This window comes from Chaetura pelagica, unplaced genomic scaffold (genome assembly GCF_000747805.2).
Source record: "Chaetura pelagica isolate M959 unplaced genomic scaffold, ChaPel_1.0 scaffold115, whole genome shotgun sequence".
NCBI classification, from domain to species: Eukaryota; Metazoa; Chordata; class Aves; order Apodiformes; family Apodidae; genus Chaetura; species Chaetura pelagica.
Genome location: NW_009953761.1, coordinates 101,237 through 113,443, shown reverse-complemented (window position 1 = coordinate 113,443; position 12,207 = coordinate 101,237). Strand labels below are relative to the sequence as shown.

Sequence of the window (12,207 nt, the reverse complement as noted above, 5' to 3'; positions counted from 1 at the left end):
TCATGGACTCAGAAAAGCCCAGCAGATGCTTCCCTGTGTCTGTTCCTTATCACAAGCGAGGCACTGGAAGGCCCTCTCAAGGAGGATTACATACTGTTTTATCAAGAAAGCAAACAGTGAGGAAGGGCACTCAGCTGGTAGGAACACTGAGTGGAAAATATGATGGGTATTTACAGCTCCAGAATTGTAGCTGGGCAGTTGTTTGAGGAAACCGATACGGTAACTGATCTCCTAGTGAATTGTAAATTAAAGACATGGGAAATAAAGCTCCCCACAACTATCCACAGTATAATAGGAAACTCAGAATTAATCTATCAAGTATTGAAAGGGTGTTGTTTTTTTTCCCACGCCCCCACGCAGGTCAAGCTGTTCTCTGCCATTAACCCAGCCACTTTAAAATGGTGGTTCAAAAGCACTTACAGTAAATTACAGGGTTAAACCTGCATTTTATTCTTTAATATAACATGCAGGTGCACACACTCCTGTTAGGGAATAAAAAAAGCATGCCCCTTCCCCTTATATTCAATTATCAGAATGCACTAGTCAAAAAAACCTACCAGCTTTGACAGATAACAAGTGGAACTGTGTATCAGCAGCAGTACCTGCACCTGGTTGGACACTCTGGTTCCACTGCTGCTGTGTCTGTAGGACCAGGCAGAAGGCTGCAGTACCAGCCCAGCACCAGCTGCACCAGTCCCCTATTGGCCACAGCCCAGTCATTAATCTGCTGGCTACAGCACAGCAGGTGCCTGGTGGGGGTGGAGGAGCAACCAGAAGCTGCCACACAAAACACAAGCCTTCGAGCCAATTTTGCTGTTGTGGGAGTGGAAAAATCTAAATATTTAGCATTTGTGGCTTAAAATTTTCATGTCAGTGCTCTGCTTTTTTAAGAAAGGAGGAGTTAGTGCCTGTTGTAAAGCTACACAGTGTGGAAAACGTGTTCGGGTTTTAGGGAACTCTTGCAATGTGCGGTTGTATATTCCCATCCTTCTAAGGTTACTTCAGAAATGGGCAGATACAGGACTGATAAAAGTCAATACATCATTTAAGCCAGTCACCACCAACAGAAATATAAGTTCCCAGCATCAGATGCCCCCCTGCAATCTCTCAGGGGCCAGAAAAACAGAACATTCAGCATGGCTTACAGAAGCAAACCACTCCTACATCTACTCTAGCATTTCCTCTGGGAAGGGTGAGTCAAGGTTTCAGCAACAATTTGGGCTCAGGTGACCCATGGGAAAGCAGAGCCTACAAGTGACAGCTTGAACATGAGGCTATCAGCTCCCTGGAACAATCTGTGCCCTCACCCCACACAAGGCAGCTGGCAGAAATGCTCTTCAGATTGTTTGATGCTAATAATGCACAGGACAGTAAACCACTCTGCAGAGCAAGCTTCTGTGTGCCTTATCCACCAGACTTTGTCCTTGGAATGAATTTAGGCCAAGGAAAAAATACACCAAGCACTCCAGATTAAATAGCTGGACTGGTTGTGCCACTAATGACTTCCTTGCGCACTAAGTGATGAAGCCACCCTGGTATGTAACTAGCTGAAGATGCACCTGTTATGGTATCTGCAGAGCTGTGCTGGAAACCACCATGAGGTCCCAGGGACATCCCTGTGGTCATACTCTGAAACTACTAACTCGTGCTAATTGTCACTTTGACCTAGAATGCAGCCTGCATCTTCACAGCTTCCAGAGAGTTTTCAAAGCATGCAAGGATATTCCAAATACTCACTCTAAAGCACACATAGCAAATTATGTGGGATTTTTATTTTTCTTAGTACAATCAAAAGAGCTCCAATTTACAGGCACTACTTCAGCAAATGATTTTTGTTTGCCTCTTCCTCATGATTTATATTGGACAGACAACCCTCCCATCCAACTGGTTCAAGCATTGAGGTATTTTGCATGGTGTTTGATGTGGTCGTTAATAAATGTGGCAATGAAAAAATAGCTGTGATCATAACCCTAGAAAAGAACAATAACAAAATCAGCAAATACATCTAGTTCATGATAAAGCAATTATGCTAGGCTCTCTTCTAGGAGTATTAATGACTTTCATGGTTTAATCTGCTTCAAGAAATCAAAAATACCTGTATTATATGCATAAACTGTACAGGGCACCTAACTAACAGGTTAAGTATATATGAACACTAGGAAGCTAAACAAACAGCATGTACCTTAACCTGCCCTAATCTGGGCATGTTTAGAGATGCATAATAGCAAGTGTCAGAACAGTTCCTCTCACTGGCATTGCCCTACTGGTAAAACACAGGAGAACACAGCCCAGGTCTGAATTCCTGCCCCAGCTCTATGCTACAATGACAAGGGAAACTCCTGAACTGCTCCACTTTGTCAGCACTAACTATACATTTTGATGCAGGGCTTATGATAAATCAGAGAGGAGAATCCTGCATTCTCTGTGGCTGGGCCTGGCTTCAAGCTGTCAGTCACCTACAAAGGCTCCAGTGCTCCCAGGGCAGGGCTGCTCTGGGTACTGCACTACGGGAAAGAGCAATCCTTCCATTTGGGTGTTTAAATTCAGCTAAGGTTTCAAGCAATCCCAAATCCTTCCTGATTTACACAAACACAGGTGAACTACGTCACCAAGTTTCATGCTGAACACAACACCCACACTATAGATACAAAATCCAGCAAAAGTACATAGAAACGTTGAGGTTGGAAAGAGCTCTAAGATCAAGCCCAACCACTAACCCAGCACTGCCAAGCCCACCGTTAAATCATGTCCCTAAGCACCACATCTACACATCTTTTAAATACCTTCAGGGATGGTGACTCCACCACTCCCCTGGGCAGCCTGTTCCAGTGCCTGACAAACCTTTCATTGAAGAAATTTTTTCCCAATATCCAATCTAAACTTCCTCTGACACAACCTGAGGCCATTTCCTTTTGTCCTATCACTTGTAACATGGCAGAAGAGACTGACACTAAACCTCCCCTCCCACGCCCCCACTATAGCCTCCTCTCAGGTAGTTGTACAGGGCAGTATGATCTCCCCTAAGCCTTCTTTTGACTAAACAGCCCCAAGTCCCCTCAGCTGCTCCTTGTAAGGCTCCTGCCCCTTCACCAGCTGGGTAGCTCTTCTCTGGGCACACACTAGCACCTCCATGTCCTTCCTGTAGTGAGGGGCCCAGAACTGAACACAGTATTCAAGGTGCAGCCTCACCAGTGCCAAGTGAGGCACATCTCTCCTCCTGCTGGCCACACTATTCCTGATGCAGGCCAGGATGGTGTTGGCCTTCTTGGCCACCTGGGCACACTGATGGCTCATGTTAAGCTGGCTGTCAACCAGCACCCCCAGTTCCCTTTTCAGCATCTGCTACTTCTTGCACACTGACTGTAATACTTACTAAAAATCACTGATGCTGCTTCTTCAGCCAACCACTGGCAGCTTGACCTTCCACCAAAAATAGACTTGCTGAAACTACAATAATGACCCCACCTAGTGGTGAGATGCAGCTGAATCTGACGGAGGCTGAACTCCCTGACGGCAAAGGAAAATGTTACTTCTCATCCTCTTCCTCACATGGCCAGGGACAGACTCAGGAGTAAGTAAAAATATGCCTAGTGAAGAGACACCCTTTTTTTCCTACCTGTTATATAAACCCAAATATCACAAAGCAACAACCCAACCACCCTGGACTGCAGAAGCAACTTGCCTGCTGCAGCCTAAAGACTACTGGGATTTTCCTCTCTGTGCAGGCAGCAATGAAGTTGTCAGGCAGTAACTGGCCTGCTGATAGAAACTGGTCATCTTTGCCTTGATCAATCAAGATGTCCAGGTGAGAGTCTGGATAGGACTTCACAAGTTGTGTAGCATCGTATGCCTGCAGGAATAGAAGAGAAACAAGATTCAGTGACATATGTTACCCTGGGTCAAACTGCTGACTGCACGCAAAGAATGGCATCTGGAGAGTCTTGATGAGGACATGACATTGCACTTTGGAAGTGCAAAAAAGCTGGAGAAATTCCAGACAGCTGAAAGGTAACTCACGTTTTTAAAAGGGCAAATAGTATGACCTAAGTAATTGCCAAGCTGGCAGTCTGACATCACTCACGTTTTTTTTATTAGCCATTAATATACAACTACTTGTATTTCAAAATTAAGGCCGTGGAGCTAAAACCTCACTTTGTCTGGTTTAATCCTGTTCTATGGGACACCACTTTCCAGGTATCCAATGGGCTCCTCTGCTAGCTGCCTCCAACAGGCTGCCCCTGCAGATGCCATGAGGCTCACCAGCCTCTGAACAGTTTGCAGCAGTCTCTTTTTTCAGACTGCTACAAAAAGCAGCTGTTTCGTATATTGAGAACTGAGTTTTTGATAAATGGCCCATAGCCTAACTCTCTTTCAAACTGCTCACTGCTTCCATGCCTTAGAGCAAGTCTCAGACTGCTCATAATTCTTCTTAGCCCAGATCTTCATACAACAGGGAGGGATTTAGTCAATTTGATGGGAGCCTTCTATCTCATTACATTTGTTCTAAACACCATCAGGCAACAGCAAATCATACCCACCACAACCGTACCATGCTTATCCGTGCTTAGGGGTGCACCAAAACAGCAGTAGGAGCTCAGGGGCCCTGTCTAGGTCTTTCCAGACTCCTGCTACCATCTGTCTGCAGATCACTCATCTCATTCAAGCGTTTCTACAGGGCTGTCAGTTGCAACACGTACCTCCCATTTGCTTACATCTGATCCCAGATATCCACCAAGGGCTTTCTTCCCCCACTGACACTGAATAGGGTTGCAGATTGGAGCAAACGCTGACACAGACTGTTCAGAAAGAAGGCATGAAAAAAAAAAAGCTATGAATTAAGAAAAGTTATTTCTGCTAACAAGCAAACCAAAAGCCTTTTCAAAAATTGAAGTGACTGCCAGGACTCCCCCACCAACCCTCTGAGCCAGGTGCCTGAACCATTATCCTATTTCCCTCTTATTTGCTCTTTCCAGCCTCAGTTTTGTTTTCCTTTTTGCACATCAGTCAAGCTTCAAAAGGCAGGTCCCGCATGTTTGATTTAGGTTCAAGTAGAATACAAATGAACACAACTTGAGGTGCCTCCAAAATAAATATTTAGGAAAGCTGACATACAAGGTGGGGGTGGGATAAGTAGAGGGGGATGGGAAATCTACCCCAGATACTATTCTGTGTGAAGTGCAGGTTCTGACAGTTACACTTGCTATCAGTTGGAGTCAATAGACTCTTTATTAAACACACATGTAATGGTGACAAAAAGGCTTGCTGTTAATAAAAGCTCCAAAACAAACAAGAGAAAGATACAGCAAATCACACAACTCCAAAGCTAGAAGGAGCTTGTTAATATTTAAATGGAACAATTGGTTTGGAAGAGCTGCAGCATCATTCAAAAGAAATGGAACTTTTCCTAACACTTAAAATTTGCAGCTTTGTTTGAATTCTACTGATACTCTCATTCCACAGTGGTGTTTCTGGCAATTTTCCATTTTCTAATAAGAGGTACTGATGATCTGCTACAACTAAAATTATTTATGTATTTAATGCTAAATCAGAATTTGGTATTATGTTTTCTTTTTTCACTTTACAGAAACCTGTATAATCCTTAGCATCTGTCATAGAAACTGTATTATATCTTACTTTGTACTTCCCAGGATTCTTCAGGGCAAGGATAAGAGCTCCATGACCTCCCATGGAATGCCCAAAAACAGACATTCGTTCAGGGTCAGTTGGAAAATTGGCATTTATTAGTTTAGGCAGCTGTAAAGGAACAACAGTGACATAATAACATTAAGGCAACTTGAGCATGTTTAGACAAAGAAGTACACAAATCACTACTGTGCTTTAATGCCAGGAAGCCACTAAAACCAAAAGCATATCTTTGGTTCTAGCCTAATATTTGAAATCCTGGCTTAAAGGCATCTGAACAGGAGTGTAAAAAGGAAACAATGCCTCTGATAATAAGTAACTCAAAGTATCTCTGCAGAAAGCTATCATAACCCTGTAACACAGGACGTGGGAATTTCCTAATAAACATTGTGTCATTTTGACATGTGTTCCTGTAAGTGACCTGAATTGGACACTCACCTTTCTAATACATATTTCAAGCATTTCTTTTTATACCCAGTTAAAGAAAAAAAACAAACAACAAAACAGTCCAAATGAGCAGTACAACTGAGGCACTGGTGCAGTGACATGGGGTGGGTTGCTCCAGAAGCAACAGAGCACAGAACTGCTAAGAGCAGAGACTGAGCAACTAATGAATCAAGATTAGAAGTGTAGGCCAAGCCTGTGGCATCTCCAGCAGGAAAGCAAACTCAAGGAGCTTCTGCTCACACCCACCCAGGTGTCATTAACTCTGTGCTGAAGTTCTGTCCCTCCTCAGTTCTACCACAGTAGGGGTAGGAAAAGAGCCTAGCAGCTGGGTAAATCCAATCACTGAAATAACCAAGAATTAAAAAATAAATAATAACTCATTTAAAAATTACTTATTAAATAAAGCGAGGAGAACAAAAAAAAAAACAAAAACAAACAACCAAACATCCACAGGCTACTAGGAAAGCTTTGGTGCTTGGAACAAAGAGCATGACTGAACGATACCCGTTCCAGGAGATCCCAGCAGCAAAGTTACCTCATCCTTTATGTAGGAATACATCCTATAGTTTGTCTTCCAAGGATCTTCAGTGGCATCCACATAAAAACCAGCACCGGTGCCAAAGTCCCAGCTTTCATCTTCTCCTTCAATATTGCAGCCACCTATAATGAAAATTCTTTCTGTGGTTACTCTTTCCTTTACTAGATGTTCAGCACTGGAAAACCTACCGTACAAATCAGAGACTTGGGACACAAGTTTCTCAGTCAACTTGTCTCTACCCTTCCAATTATAAAACAACTGAGATTTTAATTTGTTAGTACAGTGTTTTCAAGTGTTATTTCAATAGTTTCAAAGTGCCCTAATTTGTTTCAGTGCCCCTTCATAAATAAACATAACATAGAGATCTCTCTTAAAGTAACACTGTAAAGTTTCATCCAGTTTACCCATGGACTTACTCAAAAGTTGACACTTGTTAATTGGTGCTGTCAGCTTATTTCAGTTATTAGACTTCATCCTATCAAGCACATGGAACCTATGTGAGAAATAGAATCTGTAGAAATTTCTTTTTCCCCAGAAGGACAGAACCTTACATCATGAAATGGTTTGTCCAGATCATTTTATGTGCTTCAAATAATGTCTGCTACACCTCCGTTTTTAACATTCAACAGCAGAATAATTCTTACTGTCCCTATCACTTTTAAGTACGTAACTCTACCTTTTCTGCAATTAATTTAATTGCTGCCACCTTCAACTGTCCATAAAACTTAAGTCATTTCTTCTTTGAACAACTGCAGGGTTGTATCCTCTGTTCCAAGGCTACACTTTCAAACTAAAATTGCAGATGTCTCCTTGCAAGTCAACACCTTCCATCTAGTCCTTGCTCACTTTCTCTTCGATTAGCCTCTGGTTTATCAGCTTGCAGAATGGGATGTAATATTTCAAGGTGTATGTGATAGGAAATGATGGCCTCTTTTTCTCCAAAATGTTCCTAGTTTGTGCAATCCAAAATCAAATGGGCTTTCACCACTGTCAGATTACACTGCAAACCCATGTGTAATGTGACAAGTCCCTGACACCTTGGACAGAGACACCTGCCATCCTGTCACAGCATGAAATCACATTTTCACATGGATCAAAGTTGAGCTTCCTCCATTGATGCATCCTTGAACATTGAGCAGTTTTGTACCTCAACAGTCCAGCAGCCACAGGGACCAGAGATGCTTACACAACATGTTGGATAGAAAACTCTGCTACCTTCTGTCCCTCAGAGATGGACCAAGAAATTCAGAAAGCCCTGCCAAGCAATGAAGGCATCACTGATTCTGGTAAAAGGAACTTAATGGAAACCCTGAAAAAAGATATTTGAAAAGAAAACTGCAAAACACTGCTCAGCACACTTGTCTGGAAAAGCAAATCCCTACAAAGAAGAAAAAGTAGTTTACCAGGGTCTGAGAGAGTGTCTGCAATGACAGGTATTTCAGGCTTTCATTAGATCTTTTTCCCCATGGAGATACATGTCCTAGCTCTTGGAAGGCAATTATCATGTAGCCGTAACTACACAGTTAAAAAACACATATTAGTGTTTGCTCTAAATATGTTCAGAGCTCTTAATTTGTGACTACATTTGAACTGCTCTTTTTTTCTCCCGACAGCTCAGAGAGACTTAAAAACATTTGGGGTCTCTGAGCTAAAATCTAGGATATGAAACACACTGAAAGTAATCTAAATAGCAGAGCAATCCTTAGCAGTGATTACGTTAGGAGGCAAGAGAGAAGCTGTAAAGAGGATTTTAAAAGGGACACAGCAATGAATTAATGCAAATGCTGTTTCACACTGACAGAGACAACTTATACAGACAACAAACAGTAAAAGCAAGTCTCAGTATAACTCCCCAGAGGTTATTCTAAGCCTGACGGAATGTGAGCGAAAAGGCTAGTTAGCCATCTCTCATCTGCAGCAGATAGCAACAATGAAGTATAAACTCCATTAATACATAGGTTTTGCTCTTCTGTCCCTTTTCTTCACAAGCAACGTGCATTTCTGTTCTTTGATCTGACTCAAATTCAAAACATAGATGTGAAAAATATTTTCTGGAAAGAACGTCACTTCATTCTCCTATTACCTGTGTTCAGATCTGACCCACCGAAGCTTGGGAAATATTAAGAGGATTGCCAACTTTGCATACAGCACCCATGAGACTTTGTCAGAATCCAGCAAATACTAAACATAAGACACTCAATCCCCAAAGGACTGGATTTCCAGTAACCGCAGATACACCATTTGCAGGTTTCCCACACCACAGGTAAGCTCAGCCTTACACAAATACCAGAACATAATTTAAAAGTCATTCATCAGCAGTCTATTGCTGCTGCAGGGGAGAAGGGCTCCCGGTTTGATTTCCTCAGTATTGGAATCCTCTGGAGACATGTATTTCATAGGCTTTAGAAGACATAACACAACATCTTCGTGTGACAACAGTTTTCCAGATTTTTTGAAGTCTCAGATATTAAGTGCAGGCAAGCATCTCTGATAACAGATGCCTCTTGTTTTCCTTTTCTTCCCTCTCCCCCTTTGAATGCTGAACTGAATGGCCCCTTTGTCTTATTTTTAGTGCCATGACACTACGTGTTTCACATGTCAAACCCTCACTACCACATTATCAAGAATATAGACTTTACAATCTAGTAAACAGTGCAAGGTTATCTTCTGACTCAGGTGAGCAACACACTTGGCAGCAAACTGCAGCACTCCATTCCTGGAGGATAAATGCAGTGTGTTCTTCAGTGTAATGACTGTTACTGTATCTCTTCTAAAACTTACGTGGGCTTGTGTCTGGTGCAACCACAATAAGGCCATGTTCAGCTGCAGCTTGATGAAAACCAGCTTTTGTTATAAAATTCTGTTCTGTGCAAGTTAAGCCTAAAGAAATAAAAAAATCATTGGTTAAACATTGCTCACACCATATTAGTTTCAAAAACCCTTTTGACAGAAAAGGATTTGAAATATAAGAGTGATTCCTATCTCCATAAACACAGAAGAGTCTTCTCATTAGGCTCAGCAATACTGAATAATCCACTGCAACAGACACAGTTGCACTTTCACATCTAGTCATGCTAACATTTGCTCAAAGTCAGGTCTGTACCCCCTGAGCACCTACTCATGTGGCACACACAGTTTCCACAAGTGCTATGTATTTAAATCAACTGGCTGCAGACACTGTTGCCAAGGTTAACATTGGTAAATTCTGACGCTTAACTCTGCAACTACACTTTTCTCTCTACTGCCATTTCAGCTGTTTGTATTACAGAATTACATGTGGTCTGACAAATCCTACATCCTTTGGACAGGATAAAGGCCCAAAGCACCCACGGGGTAGATTTTTCCCCCTACTCTGTTAGCTGAAGCAGTCACAAAGGAAATCAGGTGTCCCAATGGGAAGGCCTTTCAGAAAACCTTTTAATATATATGTTTTAGAACAAAAATTATGTACATTTTAGAACAAAAGTGTAGAACATTTTGAAAACTAAGCATTTTAGAACACAATCTGGTATGCTATCCCCTGAGGCCAGCTGCATCCAACTTGATCACAATACACTACAAATATGTTCCTCTGCATTAGGTTTTCAGTAACGTGCACAGAGCTTAATCATGCTTAAGACTATTACCTTTTTTAAGGTACTAAAGTTTATGTTACTTACCCGAGAGCCAATACAGCACAGGACATTTTCCGGTTTCTGCTTTTGGAGGCAAGTAGATCCCAAATTTCATTTTGCATTTTAGCTCCGCACTGTATTCATAAAATATTCCTTGTTATCACCACTACTTAATTAACAAAGTTACCAACATTAAAAAAAGAAAGTTGAATCAACACTTTTTGTTCAAAGAGAGGTTTGGTCTGTGAAGTGTAACAACAAGAAATTAAATAAAGTGAAAAGCAGTTTAAAAACTCAGCCTTAGCCTCTTGAATTGAGAAAAGCAAACCTTTCTACTTTACTGTGAATATACTTAAGAGACTTACAAATCAGCCCCATTTTTGCACTGTTGCTAACAGGGAGTAGTTAAAAACTTAATTTTGAACCCCAGCAATATTTAAGCCTTGCTGATTAAAATGGAAAGTTACTTTTACTAAAAAACACATCCTCATGGCTCACATAATATGCACTTCACAACATACCCCAACAAGAGAGAAGACTGAAAGTCTGCTAAATCACAGACAAATAGATTGCCCAATTTATACTAAAGCCTAAAATTGTCAATAAAAGCTTATCTAAGCTTTAACTATTTATCTTTCCTTCGGAATGTTTTTCTCTTCACCTTCATCAAACAACAAAAATCTATCTACTGCACCTGTCTGCTGACAGCATTTTTTACAGGTGTGTAACAGTGAGATATTCAGCAGAGTGACCATAACTTTGTACACATGGCAGTCCTCTGTGCTGCCCACAGGACACCCAGAAGTCATGGTGTGTCATCTAAAAATACTGGCTTTCTGTCCCCAGTCTGCAGCACTATGTAACTACAAGACACGTTAAACATTAACACAGAAACACAAGATCAAACACAAGAACACAAGTTAGTCCACAACATTCCTTACTGACATAGGGATATTAGTCAGAACACACTGTTTCCTTGCAGACTGAGACCACTGACAGGAATGATAGTATAGATTCACTGCCCCATGCTAAAGACCTAGGTTGCTTTTGTAGTGATACCTGTCATGTTCAAACACCTTCTGGAAACCCTCAAAGCATTTGTTGCTGGAAACCTGTTTCAGTGCCATGGCTTTAACTGTGAAGAAAATAAATAAATAAATAAATAAATAAATAAGGAAGCAAGTTAAATTTGAAAATAAAACATTTTTGGACTTCACTTACAGTAAGTTATGGGAATGGTAAAGTTAAACAAAACTTAAAATATCATTAACACTGAAGTTTTTGAGAAAGAAGAAACTTCTGTAAACATCTTCTGATCTTTCATTAAGTCCCTATTTCCCCATAGAAAAGCAGGGAGGGGGAGCTGAACCCAAAACCAGAGCTGACAAAGCCTTCCTGCTTTCCTACAGACCCCCATCTCCACAGCCTTCATCTCTACAGTACCAGGAGCTTGTTCTTTGCCTACCAAGGCTGCTAGCAGGACAAGAAACCTCCTGTGCTGCGGTCTGCCCGCAGCTGCGTGTGCCCACTGGCCAGCTCAGTGAGCACAAACCTGTCCCACCTTCCCTTCGTCCTGTGTGCCAGAATCAGCTCACTGACCGCCCCAACCCTTCGGGCTGTCATCACCTTCCATGGGAACTAATTACCTTGTGCTGAGAGCCTGGGGCACAGCAGAAGCACAGGCCTCACGGCGAAGGGGAAGGCTGACTGCCGTGGGAGAAAACAACAAAGCAGGGACAGCCACGGGAGTGTTAAAGCAGCCTGAGCACACCCGCAGCCCTCTGACACAAGCGGAGAGCTCAGTTACCGCGGAGACTAAGGCCAGCCCGGCAGCTGGGCGGGGGAGAGGCCTGGAGGGTCGGCACACAGGAAAGCCACAGAATCACAGGGGCTGAAAGGGGCCTCAGGACCAACGAGCCCAACCCCCCTGCAGCGCCGCGCTCTCCCGCCTCCATTTTCCCCTCC

General features: G+C 42.3%; 1 protein-coding gene across 3 annotated transcripts; it reads right to left on the bottom strand.

Annotated features, from left to right (window-relative positions):
• Positions 1–1,753: 1,753 nt before the first annotated feature.
• ESD (esterase D) lies at positions 1,754–11,383 on the bottom strand. 3 transcript variants are annotated; one of them, XM_010000836.1, is made up of 8 exons: positions 11,302–11,383; positions 10,288–10,376; positions 9,410–9,508; positions 6,626–6,750; positions 5,635–5,754; positions 4,698–4,796; positions 3,683–3,850; positions 1,754–1,970 (listed from the first exon to the last, which is right to left on the bottom strand). In XM_010000836.1, the coding sequence occupies exons 1-8, from the start codon at positions 11,367–11,369 to the stop codon at positions 1,890–1,892; spliced, it is 849 nt and encodes a 282-aa protein (XP_009999138.1). In that variant the 5' UTR covers positions 11,370–11,383; the 3' UTR covers positions 1,754–1,889. The 3 variants fall into 3 exon arrangements, with proteins under 3 accessions (XP_009999138.1, XP_009999140.1, XP_009999139.1); XM_010000837.1 differs by having other exon boundaries at positions 1,862–1,970; positions 3,679–3,850; XM_010000838.1 differs by lacking the exon at positions 10,288–10,376 and having other exon boundaries at positions 11,302–11,376.
• Positions 11,384–12,207: the final 824 nt, after the last annotated feature.

Coding starts and splice junctions, on each gene's coding strand:
- ESD (XM_010000836.1), bottom strand. CDS start 11,369: ATGGCACTGAAACAGGTTTCCAGCAACAAATGCTTTGAGGGTTTCCAG. Junction 10,377..11,301: donor AAGGTGTTTGAACATGACAG/GTATCACTACAA, acceptor TTATGAATACAG/TGCGGAGCTAAAATGCAAAA. Junction 3,851..4,697: donor CAGATGTAAGCAAATGGGAG/GTACGTGTTGCA, acceptor CTATTCCTGCAG/GCATACGATGCTACACAACT.